The 18989-nt window shown below is 43.3% G+C and overlaps 1 protein-coding gene across 1 annotated transcript in view; it reads left to right on the top strand.

The window, feature by feature from the left end:
- Window positions 1–11108: 11108 nt before the first annotated feature.
- clmpa (CXADR like membrane protein a) overlaps window positions 11109–18989 on the top strand; it is a gene marked incomplete at both ends in the record, with an annotated part of 132235 nt that continues 124354 nt past the window's right edge. Inside the window, one exon of the mRNA XM_084177902.1 lies at window positions 11109–11139. Coding sequence (XP_084034028.1) covers window positions 11109–11139 — 31 coding nt within the window. The remainder of the gene's footprint in view (window positions 11140–18989) is intronic.

Raw genomic sequence — 18989 nt, 5'->3', positions numbered from 1 at the left:
TAGCCCACTCAAACGCCCGTCCGGTCAGCAGGGCAATGACCGTGGCAACCTTGGACCTCTCGGTGGTGGGGGCTCTTGTCTGATAGGCAGAATACTTCTCCGTAAGGGACAGTCGGGCATCGCTGACCTGGGCGGACGGCTGGGTAGGCTGGGGGACTGGCTCACTGTGACGACCCGTGGTAGGAGGCCCTCTGATAGGGGAATGGAGAGCCTCGCTGGTGGTGTCGAGGTGGTGGAGAACGCGGAAGACCTCCTCCATGGCCGTACCTAGTTGCGCCAGCTGGTCGTGGTGTTGGTGGAGTAGATGACCCTGTTCGTTGACAATCTGGAAGATGGTTTTATCTTCTGCTGCTTCTATATTGTGAGGTAGTATTCTGTAATGTATACGACGGGAGTCAGGAAGCAGGTGCAGAAGGTGAGTTTAATAATGAAGGAGGGATGAAGGAGAAACTAATGACCAGGTGTGTGTAATATAGTAGCCAAGACTGGTGGTTAGTAGAACGGCGACGTCGAGCGCTGGAGGGAGGGAGCAGGAGTAGGCGTGACACTATCATAAGGACAACTCAGAGTATGCTATTCTGTTCTTCTGAAATAGACTACACTTTCTTCATATAATTTCTTTAGACGTGTCTAAAATAAAAAATGGATTTATTGTGATGGTGTAGGCTATATTACATGGATTTATTAGACATTTTAAAATGTAGATGTTCCAAAAGTCTGCAACAGTGGCTTGTAGGCTATGCGTGGAAGCCAGGAGATGCTAAATGTGTTTATGTTAATTAAAGGTCAATTACCGTGAAACTGGCAGTTATTTGCTTGACAATCACCAATCAATGTCATGACCTCCACAGCCCTATCCAAGACATCCATCAAGTTTGACTAAATACAGAGAAGAACCACATAGAAGCCTACAGTATGAGGGATTTGTTGGCGTAAAATAAAGGGTGAAAAAAGAATGTTAGGAATCTTAGCAATGTTATCTGGGAGGGTGCTTACTTTAGCTGCTTGATTAATGAACACTTGTGGGAGAGTTATGGGTCCTCCTCCACACCTTAATCTAGAGTAGAGCGCCTGTTGATTTACTATAGCCGTCATGCAGTTAACACACACACACACACAATCATCCCGCAGACAGTAAAGAAGAGTGGGGGCAGGGTTGGGAGGAGGTGTTAGGTAGTGCCTGCAGTGTGTCTGTCACACACACACCCCTATACTGTAGGCTCAAGGCTTCGTAATCAATTTAATTGGAATCCCTCAATGTATATTTAAATCCCAACTTTACATCCTAAATAATGTTAGTCAATACCAGACAGTAAACTGCAATATCATCACTAGATATTCCAATTAGTCGATTTCTGGTTAATTTGGTCTACCCCTTTCGGACCAACCACACAGATAGCATTTCAAGTGAAAAATCAAACAATACCCCAAAAAGGATAGAACCGTGCAGCCATTCCCAATAATCACTTACATCACCCTAAAAGGAAAAACAAGTGAGGTCTGATTTTTCTTCTCAGTCAAACCATAATTTTGCAGGACAATCCAAATTCTTTCCCTTTAAGCGATGTAGGCCTCAACGAAATGACTGCAACTAAAGCTCTAATGAAATATTAATAAAAGGGCACCGTGGATTCATAAATAGGTCTTTAAGGTCCATATTTTGGTGTTGCTGTCCTTTTCCCTCTTCCCTGGTGTCACGATCGTCATATGGAACAGACCAAGGCGCAGCGTGATGAACAAACATACTTTAATTAGTTAAAGTTTAAACTCAAATACAAAACAAGAAACGACTCGTGACGTCCACGGTATCAATGACCGAACACGGAACAAAAACCCACAAACACAAAGGGAAAACATACAGTTTAAATATGGCTCCCAATCAGAGACAACCAGCCAACAGCTGACACTCGTTGCCTCTGATTGGGAGTCACTCAGGCAAAACATAGAATTCAACAAACTAGAACCCCCAACATAGAAATAAACACATAGAATGAACACACCCTGGCTCAACATAATGAGTCCCAGAGCCAGGGTGTGACAGTACCCCCCCCTAAAGGCGCGGACTGCGACCGCGCCTCAACTAAACAAAACAGGGGAGGGCTGGGCGGGCATACCTCCTCGGCGGCGGTTCTGGCTCCGGCCTTGACCACCACCCTCCAATACACCCCCCATAGCGCCCCTGGTCCAGTCTGGCCCCGCCGGCTGGAGCCGAACTGGACTTAGCAGGAGCGGTTAGCTTCAGCTCCATCGTGGAGCAGTTGACCGGTACCTTACCAGGCACCGGTGACCCAGGCACGGGTTGTGCTGGACTGACGACGCGCACCCCTGGCTTGGTGCGTGGAGGAGGAACGGGCCTTACCAGGCTGACGACGCGCACCCCTGGCTTGGTGCGTGGAGGAGGGACGGGCCTTACCAGGCTGACGACTCGCACCCCTGGCTTGGTGCATGGAGGAGGGACGGGCCTTACCAGGCTGACGACTCTCACCCCTGTCTTGGTGCGTGGAGGAGGGACGGGCCTTACCAGGCTGACGACTCGCACCCCTGGCTTGGTGCGAGTGGCAGGAACAGGCCGGGCCGGGCTGGCGACGCGCACCGTATACTTGGTGCGAGTGGCAGGAACAGGCCGGGCCGGGCTGGCGACGCGCACCGTATACTTGGTGCGTGGAGCAGGGACAGGCCGGGCTGGGCTGTCGACGCACACCGTAGGCTTGGTGCGTGGAGCAGGGACTGGCCGGACTGGGCTGGCGACGCACACCGTAGGCTTGGTGCGTGGAGCAGGGACAGGCCGGACCGGGCTGGCGACGCACACCGTAGGCTTGGTGCGTGGAGCAGGGACTGGCCGGACTGGGCTGGCGATGCACACCGTAGGCTTGGTGCGTGGAGCAGGGACAGGCCGGACCGGGCTGGCGACGCACACCGTAGGCTTGGTGCGTGGAGCAGGGACTGGCCGGACTGGGCTGGCGACGCACACCGTAGGCTTGGTGCGTGGAGCAGGGACAGGCCGAACCGGGCTGTGGAGACGGATAGGAGCCCTGGAGTGAAGAGCGGCCACAACCCGTCCTGGCTGAATGCCTACCCTCACACACTCTGTGTGAGGCATCCGCACAGGACGTACAGGGCGGTGTATCCGTAACCTGGTGGCCTCCAGAATCCGCCCCTCTTTTGCCTCCGTCAGCCCCGTCGTCCATGCCGTGTGCCCCACCCTAAAAATTTTCTGGGGTTGCCTCTCGCCTGTCCGACGTTGACCCGTTTGGCGCCGCTGCTCCTCTCTACGGCACGCCTCCACCGTCTCTTCTCCCGGCGCTTCCTCCCATGTCCAGCCCAAGAGCTGCCCCTGGACACGCTGCTTGGTCGTTGCATGGTGGGTTTTTCTGTCACGATCGAGGTAAGGAGTAGACCAAGGCGCAGCGTGATGAACAAACATACTTTAATTAGTTAAAGTTTAAACTCAAATACAAAACAAGAAACGACTCGTGACGTCCACGGTATCAATGACCGAACACGGAACAAAAACCCACAACCACAAAGGGAAAACATACAGTTTAAATATGGCTCCCAATCAGAGACAACCAGCCAACAGCTGACACTCGTTGCCTCTGATTGGGAGTCACTCAGGCAAAACATAGAATTCAACAAACTAGAACCCCCAACATAGAAATAAACACATAGAATGAACACACCCTGGCTCAACATAATGAGTCCCAGAGCCAGGGTGTGACACCTGGAAGGCTCAGCAACCTCCAATATAATTGGCAACCCCTCCCAGTGGGCAAAACCTGGTTAAAAAATACATCTTTATCATGATCTATGATCACTGGGCTGTGCCCTGGACACGTTTTCATCTGGAAGTTGGGTTGCTTAATCAAGAGTTCTATTTGAGCATATGAGCTAAGCAGTTCTACCTGACCCGACACTGCCTCTTGCCTGGGGACACGCTATTTAAATGCCTTGTTTACAAGTAAGGCTCTCTGAATGACCTAAATAAGGATGCTAAACTTAAATGCCTTGTAACTGAGGACATGTTAAATTAATCATTGCCAAAACCCACTTTCATCCGTGTCTTCGCTGCCCTAAATAGTCTGCTAATTTGCCTGAAGAAAGTTTTGTCTTAGTTTGCGAAATGACATCGACAGTAAATAGCATACTGTACTGTTCTACACAACGTTGTCATCGACCATGCAGGTGAGACAAGTTGAAAGAATCAGCATTGCATCACGTCGCACAAATAGCAGCAGAGGCTTTTAAATTGGTCTCGCGATGTCATCCATGACTAAACAATCAAGAGCCTGTTCAGATCTTCTTCGTTCCAAATAAAGCATGAATAAAGAACAGTCATGTGCATGAAACAGCATTGCACTTGAAAATTGTCCTCTGTGTTGTCACATTTGACAGGTCTGCTTTATTGTTTTGCAGCCAGTCAACGTTTCTCCCTCTTCTCCTTAATCAGGTCATGATAATAAGTTCCAATCTCCCTCTGTACTCTTTTTTCATGAGAAGACCTTGATAAATAATTGGGAAGAGAAACAAAAACAGGCCAATGTAGCGAAAGGCTTTTGAAGCTGCTGAGAAGAATGCAAATCCCAGGGCAAATTGAATAAATGTTGCCACCCTCTTAACAACTGATGTTCGGAAATAAGCCCCTTTAAAGACAAACTCGCTGACTGCCGTGAACGTGTTTGTTTCTGCCATGCGATGTCACATTAAAAAATGTCAAAAAATGTCAAAAAATATAAAATGGCCCAGTTGTGATCTTTCGTCTTGGAATAGCAAACATTGTTGAGTGACTCCTTGGAGTCTTCAAGCACACCTGTATGAATACAGCAACAGGTCCTATGCTAGACTGTTATTTATTGATTTCAGTTCAGCGTTTAGCACAATACAGCCACATGTCATATTGAGCCAGTTAAAGCACATGGGTGTTAACCCCTATACTGTAAGGTGGTACCACTCATTCCTGACTAGCCGTACTCAGCAGGTTAGAGTTAACAGTACCCTCTCCGAGACTAGAGACATTAGCATGGGGTTGTGTGAGTTCACCCATCTTATTCACACTGTACACAAATGAATGCACTAGCAGTAATCCTGACTATATTATCAAGTTTTCTGATGATACCTCCATTCTTGGTCTGATGTATAAAGATGCTGATACTACTGTGTACAGGTCAGAGAATAAAAGCTTTGTCAAGTGGTTTGATGAGCACCATCTCACTCTTAATGTAAAGAAAACGGAGGAGACGGTGTTTGACCACAGATCTGTTGGCGAACACGTGCCTGTGGTTGTCCACAATGCCAACATAGCACAGGTTATTTGGTATAAGTACCTGGGTGTCCACATGGACAATGTGTTGAGCTGGAAGGTCGAAGTAGAGAGTGTCTGCTGCAGAGTCTAACAACGCCTCTATTTCCTATGTAGACTCAGGGTTTTTGGAGTAGAGAATATCCTGAGACACGGCATCACAGTCTGGTTTGGAAATGTATCAGTCCCAACTGTAATTCCAAATTGCCTGCCTGATACTGCCTTGAAGGTCATGGGTGTCCCTCCCTGCAGACTATTTTTGAACAGACCGTTATCAGACAAGTGCAGGAAATTATTTTAGATCACATCAGATCAGATCATGTAAATGTATATCATATCCCTCCCATGTACTTTACTATGAGTATTAGCTCCTCCCCTCAGGCAGATGCTATAGGGTCCCTCCTCCCCTCAGGCAGACACTATAGGGTCCCTCCTCCCCTCAGGCAGATGCTATAGGGTCCCTCCTCCCCTCAGGCAGACACTATAGGGTCCCTCCTCCCCTCAGGCAGACACTATAGGGTCCCCACATGTCAGCTGAACAGCTATAAGCACTCCTTCATTCCCATGTCCATGAAATACCTGAACAGCAATAAGTAAAGTTGAGCTGTGTTAGTACACCAATGACAGAATAAGGGAATATGCTAAGTATTATGTATGTGGCTATGTGAGAAGTGTATGATGATAAGGGTAATGTGCAATGTATGTATTATGTTGAGTGTGTAATGTACAGTGTCTATTTTGTATACAGCAGAACTGTATGTCTAAGACAATTTCCCCCTTGGGACATTAAAGTTCATCCAATCCGAAAACATTCTCTAATGATGTAGTACGTCAGGAGTGTACTCATTACTTTCATAATGTTCCAGAGACAATAACCCACAACAGAGTCCAACCCCTCAGGGAGAGAGCGAAGTATCTGATTATAAAGTATTCCAGGAACACATGGATGCATCCCAAATGGCACCCTATATTCCCTATAGTGTACTATGAAGGGAATAGGGTGTCATGAAATGAGGCCAAATATTAAAATGTTCTTGCCTAATGAGGAACCTCTGTTTCTCATTTGGTCCTGGCTTACATTATCAACGGTGCGGCGTGTTGCTTTGAATCACATCGACTTGTCAATTTTCATTTTTCATATTTAGATATTTGTTTATTTACCTTGAAAGCTGTCATTGGACAAAGCTGTCATCAAGTCAAAGGGTGGCTATTTGAAGAAACTCAAATATAAAATATATTTTCATTTGTTTAACACTTGTTTTGGTTACTACATGATTCATTATGTGTTATTTCATAGTTTTGAAGTCTTCACTATTATTCTACATTGTAGAAAATAGTAAAAATGAAGAAAAACCTTTGAATGAGTAGCTGTTCTAAAATGTTTGACCGGTAGTGTACACGGACACATGGATTTTGTGTTGTATATACTGTATGTGGTAGTAGAGTGGGGGCCTGAGGGCACACACTTAATGTATTGTGAAATCTGTTGTGAATGTATTGTAATGTTTTACAAATTGTCTAACCGCCTTCATTTTGCTGGACCCCAGGAAGAGTAGCTGTTGCCTTGGCAGCAGCTAATGGCGATCCATAATACAAATACAAATACTGTATCAGTTGACAAGTTACGTAGAAAATATGATCTTATATAATGTTGCATGGGGCAGAAGTGGTATACAGTGGCCAACTGCTTTACAGTACCCCTATTTCTGATGATTTGTTCTACGTATGTACTGTATAAGGATAATGAAACTGTAAGACTGACATACACTGAGTATACAAACCATTAAGAACACCTGCTCTTTCCCTGACATAGACTGACCAGGTGAATCCAGGTGAAAGCTATGATCCCTTATTGATGTAATTTGTTAAATCCACTTCAATCAGTGTAGATGAAGGGGAGGAGACAGGTTAAAGAAGGATTTCTAAGCCTTGAGACAATTGAGACATGGATTGTGTATGTGTGCCATTCAGAGGGTGAATGGGGGGGTACAACTCAATATTCGGAAGGTGTTCCTAATGTTTGGTATATTCAGTATATTTCTCAACATGCTCACAACCTGCCATTGGATACAAATTATTACATAAATTGTGCATGCCAAGTTATAGTCTAATACTGTATGGCAAATGATATTTACCATCCACTATTCTCTCTATTCAGCACTTCAAAAAGAACAGTTATGAAATGTGTATCTTGTGTTTTTTGCTATTGGATTAAATGGTAGTTAAAATGACTAACTGGTCACTAAACAAAAATTAATGTGCTCATGGTATTTCACATAAAACTTACATTTTGCATGAAAGACTCAGAGGTGAAAGATGTGTTAAACCCCAATGAATGCACGCACAATCAAAGGTTCTGAACATAAGCTAGGGGGCATTACAAGTGTTATCAGTTTAGAGTTTTGTACTTGGAGTTTTGAAAATATACCACCTACATCTGAAAAAATTGCCAGTCATTGAAAGAAACTGTAAGCTGAGAATCACTTACTGGAGAACATACAGTACAATGGTGTCTTTGGGTGGGGTGTGTGTGTGTGTGTGTGTGTGTGTGTGTGTGTGTACACTTGCATGTGTGTGCGTTTGTGTGTGTGTGCCCTTGCATGCATGCATGTGTGTGTGTGTGTGTGGTTTAAATATATATCTCCTGTAAAAGGATCTGCACTAGCTCCTCTGAACATCCTGCAGAAGGACAGTGGACTATAAACACTCTACATACTATTGATTGGCTAATTTGCGCTAGCGGCACTTTTCTTAGTATGCGTCCCAAATGTCACCCTATTCCCTACATAGTGCACTACTTTTGGCCAGAGCCCTATGGGCCCTGGTCAAAAGTAGTGCACTATGTAGGGAATGTGGTTCCAATTAGGACATAGTTTTAGTCTTATGTAAGATTAGTCTTATGTCCTTTAGTGATTACTGTTGTCGCCTTAGAGTACTCATTCTAACGGCTGCTGAGGTTGACAAGTCTTCTCAGCCTAAAGAACTGATTGATGAATACCAGCTGGAGCTGAGTCGTCTGAGTCAATTAGAACTGTATGTATAACCATTTTGACCAATGGTGGTGTACCAGTGACATCATGTCCATTCCTGAATCCTATGAATTGGTTGGTGAGAGATCATGTACAGTATGTAGACAAGTCTTTATGGTATGGCTGAGATTAGTTGGGGCAAGAGTAAAGATCATCATCATCCTATAGATTGTTGAGGTTTGCCTATAGGTTTGGATATTTTCCTTGTCTCTGTCTGTCTGTCTGGATATCTCTCTCTCTGTCTCTCTCTCTCTCTCTCTCTCTCTCTGTCTCTCTCTGTCTCTCTCTCTCTCTCTCTGTCTCTCTCTGTCTCTCTCAGTCTCTCTCAGTCTCTCTCTCTCTGTCTCAGTCTCTCTCAGTCTCTCTCAGTCTCTCTCTCTCTCTCTCAGTCTCTCTCTCTCTCAGGGTTTCACTCTTGACACTTGACAAAAACAAGGAAGGAGATCATGTTTTCTCTCTTTCGACTTTCACTTTTGTGCGCTATCATGACAGGAATTAAATGTGACTCCTTCTTTCCGCTGTTTCATCTGTTTGCCCAATGTAGATGAACGACTTTTAGGTCTGTTTAGAAATAATAGTTTTGTTATGTTTGTATAACCAAGCAGTAATTTGATGCTGGACTTTATAATGATAGTTCTTAGCATTTTGGAATGGTTGCTTTAATAAGTGAAGCTTTATTATTAGGAGAGATGGTAATGTCCTCAGCCTTCATTGATCCACACTGAGAATCCCTGAGCAGGGGGAAAACATGAGGGCCGATATACCCTTGATTCATTGTTAATGAGCCCAGGTCTTTATTCCACTCTCTGCTATTTCAAGACAGATTTCCAGTCAACACATTTAAGATCATGTTCAGCTTTTGTCTCGTTTATTCTGGTGACTTCTCATCAGCAATGGACAGGGTGAAATTAGAAGCTATCTATTTTTATTTATTTTATTTTTTGGTCATTTAGCAGACGCTCTTATCCAGATTGTGAAGTTATAGAACGATTTAACAATATGTCATGCGTACGGTGTCCATGTTATGACAGCCTCATTCTGTTGTGGCTAGATCGGAGACTATGAACTGCCAGTCATTTGCAGTTTTATCAAGGATTTAGTAATCCAGCCATGACTGCTGTGCTTGCTCTGGTACATATCAACAAAAGCAATACATCATAGGCCAAGCTGCGTGTGGGGAAATCCAATTCAGAGAATAGAAGTCACAAAGCAAGAACAAAATAAAGATTGTATTGCCTGAATGGAACCCTGCGGACAAACAAAGGAAGGACTGATAGATAGTGAAGCAGAGACAGACTGGCCATAGGGCAGTTCTGGCAAAGGCCAGATGGGCTGGTCCATTTTAGCCCAGTAGGCCTGTCTAAATTAGGGGTTTTGCACAGAATTATAATTATTTGGCTAATAATTAGCAATGCCGGGCTGATTTCTGGTCCCAGTCAGCCCCTGTAGTGAAGTACTATGAATGCCACTGTGATCCAGGCTCTGTCGTAGCCGGCCACGACCAGGAGACCCATGGGGCGGCGCACAATTGGCTCAGCGTCGTCCAGGGTAGGGGAGGGAATGGCCGGCAGGGATGTAGCTCAGTTGGTAGAGCATGGCGTTTGCAACGCCAGGGTTGTGGGTTCGATTCCCATGGGGGGCCAGTATGAAAAAATAAAAAAATAAAAAATAATAATGTATGCACTAACTGTAAGTCGCTCTGGATAAGAGCGTCTGCTAAATGACTAAAATTTAAATGTAAATGTAATCTCCATTATGGGATTCACCAGCAGCACCCCTACTTACCCTTCCAATGCCCATTCAACTCCAACAGAGAGGGGGAGTGACATGCCCAAACACAAGCAGATCAGGTACTGAAATGTTCAATTGGTGACCCTTAAAATAAAAATACTCATAGATCAGGGTTGTCATTCCCTCATTTATAAATACAGTAGATTGAATATTATCTTTACCATAATTGGGCATCTGAAAATTGAATCATCATCATCAATTTATGCATATGATTCTACAGTGTTTGGTGATTAAAATATCATCAAAATAAACAAATACATATTTCTATTTGTATGCTTTATTTAACCAGGGAAGTCATATTGGCATCTCTTTTTAAAGTGAACCTGAACATGCATGTGGATATAGCCTGGTATTTGTCCCTTTCATAATGTTATAATATGCTGTGCAAATCTCTATTTTTGTGAGGGCTTCGTTTGAGATCTCTCCACTGCAGTCACTCCAACTCCAGTGCTCTTTGTTCACAGTGATGCTGCTGTAGTACTGTACCTTGCAAATGTGATGAGTGGCCAATCATCTTTGTGCTGCTTGTCCGTAGGAAATGTGTTGGTGTGAAACAGCTCGCACTGGCACCGGAAGGGCATGTGTGCCGTGTACGCTCGCAACTGTAGAGGTCTCCCTTTTCAGCGGGCTGCGCGCACACCTATTGTACCCGCTTTTTATCCTGTGTAAAGAGGAGAGAGTGAGGGGGCATACTTACGGATCCTGCAAGAACGCAGACATGTATCCTCAGTGAAGTGTAGCGCAGGGGAAGAACTCTAAGGTACCGGGTGTTCTGTGAGAAACAATGAAAAGGTGCCGCTCTATTTCTGAATGAGCACAAGGATATGTGTGATATGCGGTGTAGCCTACCTATAGACCAACATCATTCGCACTATTCCAATTTCATTCAGATTTGAGGGCACAGGTATATGACTTAAACTCATTTTAGTGAAGATAGAAGACATCCTGTTCTGCTCGTTTGTGTGGAATTTTCGCTCCAGCTGAGAGTCGTGATGTCTGGCTCATTTCACACATTGTTCCTGGGTAAGTTCAGTGCATGAGCCACGCGCCGTTATATTAATTAAATAAGAATGTGCTGAAGTGTAGCGCAATCCATGTTACACGTGAACTAGCATAGTAGCCTATGCTTTATTCTGGGCTTTATAACAATTTAGATGATAGGTATTGTAATCAAAATAATATTTCACAATGCCGTCGCAGTTTAAAGATGTGTTCAAGATCTCCCCATTGCAAGAACCTTGCCATCCACTCCAAGCATATCTGAAATCGTAACTATTGTTTTTTTCTGAAGCTCATTCAAATGAATGATAAATAATGTAGCCTAGCCAATCACTACGAAGTCGATTTACATTTGCGTATTCATGAGTTCATGCATGTTCAAATTGTCCTAAGGTTGATTGATTTGAGCGTCCAACAGGTATTTTGAACACACCTTAAAATGTATATAGCTAGGCCTATTGTGTTTTTAGGCTTTTTCAAAGCTTCTGTTGCCTATACAAGGTGATGATGAAACAACTTCGGAAAGATATCACAACCTATTACCATTAGGCAGTCTATTGGGGATCAAATAGCCTAGCCTATAGGTAATTACATTGCAGGTATTAGGATACATAAACATATTAGGTCTTATACTTCCTCATTTGATAGCCTATTGTTTATTATAGGCACTATAACTTCTATATTCATTGTTTCAGTTGATGAGTGGGTGTCAGGAAGCCTGTGTGTCACATGGGGAAATAATGGCTGTGCCAGCCAATATTGTAGATGTCGATTATTAAATTGTTGACAACATGACCATTTTGTTTGTATAATTGTGCTTTTGAGTTTGTTCTTTGGTCAATTTATAGGCCTATCAAAGTATTGGCTTGGACTATTTTAATGACTTCCCACTGGGCACACCACATAATTCCAAATTGGAAATGTGGCTAATATTTGGTTGAGATGTTGATCAATGAGATTTCAACCTTTCCCAATGTGTTATCACTATGCTTTCAACCATCTAAAAGCAGAACCAAATTCCAATGGAAAACAATGTCAGATTTTTTGGTTTCGTTGTCATCAAAGTGTGTTATATTACTCCTGAGTGGCGCAGTGGTCTAAGGCACTGCATCGCAGTGCTAACTGTGCCACTAGATCCTGGTTCGAATCCAGGCTCTGTCGCAGCCGGCCGCGACCGGGAGACACATGGGCGGTGCACAATTGGCCCAGCGTCGTCCAGTGTAGGGGAGGGAATGGCCGGCAGGGATGTAGCTCAGTTGATAGAGCATAGCGTTTGCAATGCCAGGGTTGTGGGTTCGATTCCCACGGGGGGCCAGTATAAAAAAATATGTATTCACTAACTGTAAGTCGCTCTGGATAAGAGCGTCTGCTAAATGACTAAAATGTAAATGTTATCACTACCAACCATTTAAAAGCGCACCAGAGTTCAAATTGAAATATGTCAGATATGTTGTATTTATAAAACAACTGTGTTATCACTGTGCTACACCTAATAGCACAACCAAATGACCTGGATTGCAGTTGAGATTACATTAAAAGTACATGCAAGTGACCAATGCTGTTTTAGATTCTGCGCAGATTATTACAGCAATTGTGAAGATCTCACAGACCTGCAACCTTTGCATGCTATCTTGAACATGCAAGCTTTCTATGATTACATAAGAAGACATCAGAAACTAGTCATACCCCTTGACTTATTCCAAATTTTGTTGTGTTACACCATGAATTCAAAATTGATTAAATTGATTTTATCTCTCACCCATCCACACAACATTTTTTGCAAATGTATTGGAAATTAAATACAGAAACATCTAATTTACATAAGCATTCACACATTCGAGTCAATACTTTGTTGAAGCACCTTTGGCGGCGATTACAGCTTTTAGTCGTCTTGGGTATGTATGTATCAGTTTTGCACATCTGGATTTGAGGATTTTCTCCCATTCTTCCTTGCAGATTTGATCAAGCTCTGTTAAGTTAGATGGGGAGTGGCGGTAAACGGCAATCTTCAAGTCTTTCCACTGATTTTCAATAGGATTCAAGTCTGGGCTTTGGCTGGGCAACTCAAGGACTTTCATATTCTTGTTCTGAAGCCATTCCAGCATTGCTTTGGTTGTATGCACAGTCCCGTGTAGCTCAGTTGGTAGAGCGTGGCGCTTGCAACGCCAGGGTTGTGGGTTTGATTCCCACTGGGGACCAGTATGAAAATGTATGCACTCACTAACTGTAAGTCGCTCTGGATAAGAGCGTCTGCTAAATGACTAAAATGTAAAAAAATGTCATTGTCCCTTTGGAACATAAATCTTCACCCCAGTCTGAAGTCATTTGCACTCTGAAGAAAGTTATCATTAAGGATTTGCCTGTATTTGGCTCCATTCATTGTTCCTGCAATCCTTACCAGTCTCCCAGTCCCTGCCGCTGAAAAGCATCCCCATAGCATGATGCTGCCACCACGGTAGGAATGGTGTTCGACGGGTGATGAGCTGTGCTGGTTTTCGCCAGACATAGCGCTTTGCATTCAGGCCAAAGAGTTCAATTTTTGTCTCATCAGACCACATAATATTTTGCCTTATGCTCTCTGAGTCGTTCATGTGCCTTTTTGCAAACTCCAGGCATGCTGTCATGTGCCTTTTTCTCAGGAGTGGCTTTCATCTGGCCACTCTCCCATAAAGCCCAGATTGGTGAAGTGCTTTACAGACTGTTGTCCTTCTGGCAAGTTCTCCCATCTCAGCCAAGGAACTCTGTCGTTCTATCAGAGTGGTCATTGGGTTCTTGGTCACCTCCCTGACCAAGGTCCTTCTTGCCGGTTGCTCAGTTTGGTTTGACGGACAGTTCTAGGCAGTCTGGGTAGTTCCATATTTTTGCAATTTCCCATTGATGGAGACCACTGTGCTCTTGGAAACTTTCAACACACTAGCAATTGTTTTATACCCTTCCCCAGATATATGCCTCATCACAATTCTATCTCGGAGATCTATGGGCAGTTCCTTGAACTTCATGGTCTAGTTTCTGCTCTGAGATGCACTGTCAACTGTGGGACGTTATAGACAGGTGTGTTTCTTTCTAAATCATGTCCAAACAATTTGAATTGGCTACAGGTGGACTCCAATCAAGTTGTAGTGACATCTCAAGGATGATCAAAGGAAATTGGCTCTGGGAGAAAAGGGTCAATATCAGGGGATATATTTATCTACAGTTGAAGTCGGAAGTTTACATACACTTAGGTTGGAGTCATTAAAAGTCGTTTTTCAACCACTCCACACATTTCTTGTTAACAAACTATAGTTTTGGCAAGTTGGTTAGGACATCTACTTTGTGTGTGACACAAGTAATTTTTCCAACAATTGTTTACAGACATATTATTTCACTTATAATTCACTGTATCACAATTCCAGTGGGTCAGAAGTTTACATACACTAAGTTGACTGTGCCTTTAAACAGCTTGGAAAATTCCAGAAAATTATGTCATGGCTTTAGAAGCTTCTGATAGGCTAATTGACATAATTTGAGTCAATTGGAGGTATACCTGTGGATGTATTTCAAGGCCTACCTTCAAACTCAGTGCCTCTTTGCTTGACATCATGGGAAAATCAAATGAAATCAGCCAAGACCTCAGAAAAAAATGTGTAGACCTCCACAAGTCTGGTTCATCCTTGGGAGCAATTTCCAAACGCCTGACGGTACCACATTCATCTGTACAAACAATAGTACGCAAGTATAAACACCATGGGACCACGCAGCCATCATACCGCTTAGGAAGGAGACGCGTTCTGTCTCCTAGAGATTAACGTACTTTGGTGCGAAAAGTGCAAATCAATCCCAGAACAACAGCAAAGGACCTTGTGAAGATGCTGGCGGAAACAGGTACAAAAGTATCTATATCCACAGTACAACAAGTCCTATATCGACATAACCTGAAAGGCCGCTCAGCAAGGAAGAAGCCACTGCTCCAAAACCGCCATTTCTCAACAAATGCCTTATTTCAATAGATATCCTTACTTGATATGTAATATTCATCCTCGTATGTCTGATTGAAAATGATCTAAATCTGACTCATGATCAATGTCCAGCGACCAAATTATTTTACCTGTTCAGGCACCGACAATCAACGGGCTTCTTCACATGAAGGTGACATATCTGAGCATACATTTGCACCATATTCAGTAGTAGGCTACAAGGCACGGAAAGGCAAACATTGTCATAGTTAATCCAAGTTGCTATTTCCAAAGCATACTATGTCTCTGCTATGTCTGTTTAAAAAATGTGGCATAGCAAATTCGGCATATCCGGAGCTCCACAACACGTTTTCTGTAAAGATGCAAACGTTGGCCAATCTAAAAATGTATTTTATTTATTTAACAGAAAATAAAAGTTGCACACCCTCAATACCCCTGCCTGCCCTGTTTGTTATGGACGATGGATGCAGATTGAGTCATCAGCGATGTTGACGGCGGTCCCTCGCAGTCCAGACCCAACGTGGTGGTAGTGATGGTCGGTGATCCACTCCAATCTGTCAATGCATAAATCATCAATCAAAATTGTGTCGATATTGCAAGAAAATATTGTCATTTCACATAACCATACCTCAAGTTAGCTACTCTACCTGCTTCATTCATGATGAGAAAACTAACTGGAAAAAAATAGCTAGCTAGCCAAGTTTCTAGTTATCTAGCTAGCTAGCTAGATAGCTTATATTAACCAGTAATACAAAATACGCCTACATTTGTAAAAACGTTAGCTGTCACCTTGAGGCTTGATAAGGGGTAGAAAAAAAATTGCTAAAGGAAATCTCGTTATTTGTTAGCTTGCTATGCTACCAGTTAGCTTTTACCCTCCTATCAAGCCTAGCTAGCTAGCCCTACTGATAGGCTGGACAATAGAACGAGTCAAAATTCACCCAAGGTTGAAAAACGGCAATAGAACATTGGCTAAGGTGGAACACTAGCGCGAGCCCATAGCAAATGAATTGAATCGAACGTTCGCAGAGCCTATTTTGACTGGAATTATGCTTAGAAATCCATTTAGCCTAAATGGCACCAAAAAAATGTATACCTTTTCATTTTACCACTACAATCTGTTCTTAAGACAAAACTGAAAAACAACAACTCGTGTAGAAAGTAAACATCCACACCTCGATGGTGTCAATTGTGTCTGCATAACAAAGAAGTAGGAATAAAATGGCAACTTCTGACTATTTCTAGTCTAGCGATCGATGACAACGGAGTACGCTGCCCAGACTTACATAATTAGAAAGAGGAGCTTGTCGTGATTAAAATGATGTTCTACTTGAAAAAAATAGAAATATACATATTGCGAGATATTTGGCGAATTATACCAGCATGCCTCTCCATAGGAAAACAATGGGGGGAGCTCAGCGTTCCAAGGGCAACAATTATTTTGGGGCTAGCGTTTGATGACAACGGAGTATGCTGCCCAGCTTTACTTAATTAGAAAGAGGAGATTCTCATGATTAAAATGGTGCTCGACTTGAAAAATCAAAATATACACATTGCGAGATATTTGGCGAAATAGACAGACATACCTATATTTCCCCTATAGGAAACAATGGGACGACCTCAGAGTTCCATGAGTAATTTTTTGTTGTTGTTGACATTTTAACTACCAGCAATTGGTTTAACCTGGGCAGGTCTCATTTCCAACAATAGCGAAGCAGGCATTGTGACGTAGAACAATGGGCTGGGTGTAAAACATTTAGAAGGTGAGTTGGTGCCACGGTGCTCAATAGAACTAATAGGAGCTGGCAGAATGAAAAATGCTCTAAAATAAGGCCTGTTTTTTCGTGATTACTTCAAAACTATGGCAAGTAGCTGGGACATATGGTAATATTATGAAACTGGGCTCCACAGTGGATGCAATGAACTAGTTTTTATCCGAAAAAACGTTGTTAAAAATGTCATGTGTCCAGCATACTACTGAATGCTGGCCAAATTACCTAACGTTCTTGATTCTAGTTACTAAGATAAATAAAACATCTCAAATTAGCTAGTCACTTTAGTGTTAACTTCTTTTGAGGTATTTTCTGAACAGCTTCTAACTTCTTTGTTTCTCCAGTTGTCAGTTCGACCACACACCCTTTACACAGTCATTTGTGGCGCCAAATTCAAAAATGACAGTTGGAACTCCACAGCAGAAAATATGTGATTCTTGTTGCTAGGCTACCAGTTACAGTGCTTTTAGGTTGCGGTTTGCGAGCGCCTTTATGCAGAGGGAATACAAAAATTATAGCTAGTGTCTGACAGAATGATATGGATGTAATATAATCAAATGATTGAGTATGTCCTCAACTCAAAAAAAGCATCAGAAATTGTCCTTATTTAGCATATCAAAAAGCATATCAAGATCCTGATATGGACCTCAGCCAAGACAAGCATATCTGGAATCAATATATAGCTTAATGTATTGAATGTGCAGAGAAAACACATACAGTGCATTCGGAAAGTATTCAGACCTTTTCCCTTTTTCCACATTTTGTTACGTTACAGCCTTATACTAAAATGTATTAAAGAAAAAAATGTCCTCTGTCCTCATCAATCTACACACAGTACCCCATAATGACAAAGTGAAAACAGATTTTTAGAAATGTACTAAAAATAGAACAACAGAAATACCTTATTCACATATGTTTTCAGAGCTTTTGCTATGAGACTCGAAATTGAGCTCAGGTGCATCCTGTTTCCATTGATCATCCTTGAGCTGTTTCTACAACTTAATTGGAGTCCACCTGTAGTAAATTCAATTGATTGGACATTATTTGGAAAAGCACACACCTGTCTATATAAGGTCCCACAGTTGACATTGCATGTCAGAGCAAAAACCAAGCCATGAGGTCGAAGGGATTGTCCGTAGAGCTCCGAGACAAGATCGTATCGAGACACAGATCTGGGGAAGGGTACCAAAAAATGTCTGCAGCATTGAAGGTCCCCAAGAACAGTGGCCTCCATCATTCTTAAATGGAACAAGTTTGGAACCACCAAGACTCTTCCTAGAGCTGGCCGCCTGGCCAAACTGAGAAATAAGGGGAGAAGGGCCATTGTCAGGGAGGTGACCAAGAACCCGATGGTCACTCTGACAGAGCTCCAGAGTTCCTATGTGGAGATGGGAGAGACTTCCAGAAGGACGACCATCTCTGCAGCACTCCATCAATCAGGCCTTTCTGGTAGAATGGCCAGACGGAAGCCACTCCTCAGTAAAAGGCACATGACAGCCCGCTTGGAATTTGCCAAAAGGCACCTAAAGGACTTTCAGACCATGATTGAACTCTTTGGGCTAAATGTCACGTCTGGAGGAAACCTGGAACCATCCCTACAGGGAATCATGGTGGTGGCAGCATCATGCTGTGGGGATGTTTTTCAACGGCAGGGACTGGGAGACTAGTCAGGATCGAGGGAAAGATGAACGGAGCAAAGTACAGAGAGATCCTTGATGAAAAACTGCTCCAGAGCGCTCAGGACCTCAGAACAGGGCGATGGTTGACCTTCCAACAGGACAACCACCCTAAGCACACAGCCAAGACAACGCAGGAGTGACTTCAGGACAAGTCTCTAAAAGTCCTTGATTGGCCCAGCCAGAGCCCAGACTTCTGGAGAGACCTGAAAATAGCTGTGCAGCGACACTCCCCATCCAACCTGACAGAGCTTGTGAGGATCTGCAGAGAAGAATGGGAGAAACTCCCCAAATACAGGTGTGCCAAGCTTCTAGCGTCATACCAAAGAAGACTCAAGGCTGTAATCGCTGCCAAAGGCGCTTCAACAAAGTACTGAGTAAAGGGTCTGAATACTTATGTAAATGTGATATTTCCGTTTTTTTGTTATACATTTGCGAAATTTTCTGAAAACGTGTTTTTGCTTTGTCAT

The sequence above is a fragment of the Coregonus lavaretus genome (genome assembly GCF_964263955.1).
Source record: "Coregonus lavaretus genome assembly, chromosome: 15".
In the NCBI taxonomy this organism is placed as follows: Eukaryota; Metazoa; Chordata; class Actinopteri; order Salmoniformes; family Salmonidae; genus Coregonus; species Coregonus lavaretus.
This window is presented reverse-complemented; position numbering and strand designations above follow the sequence as displayed.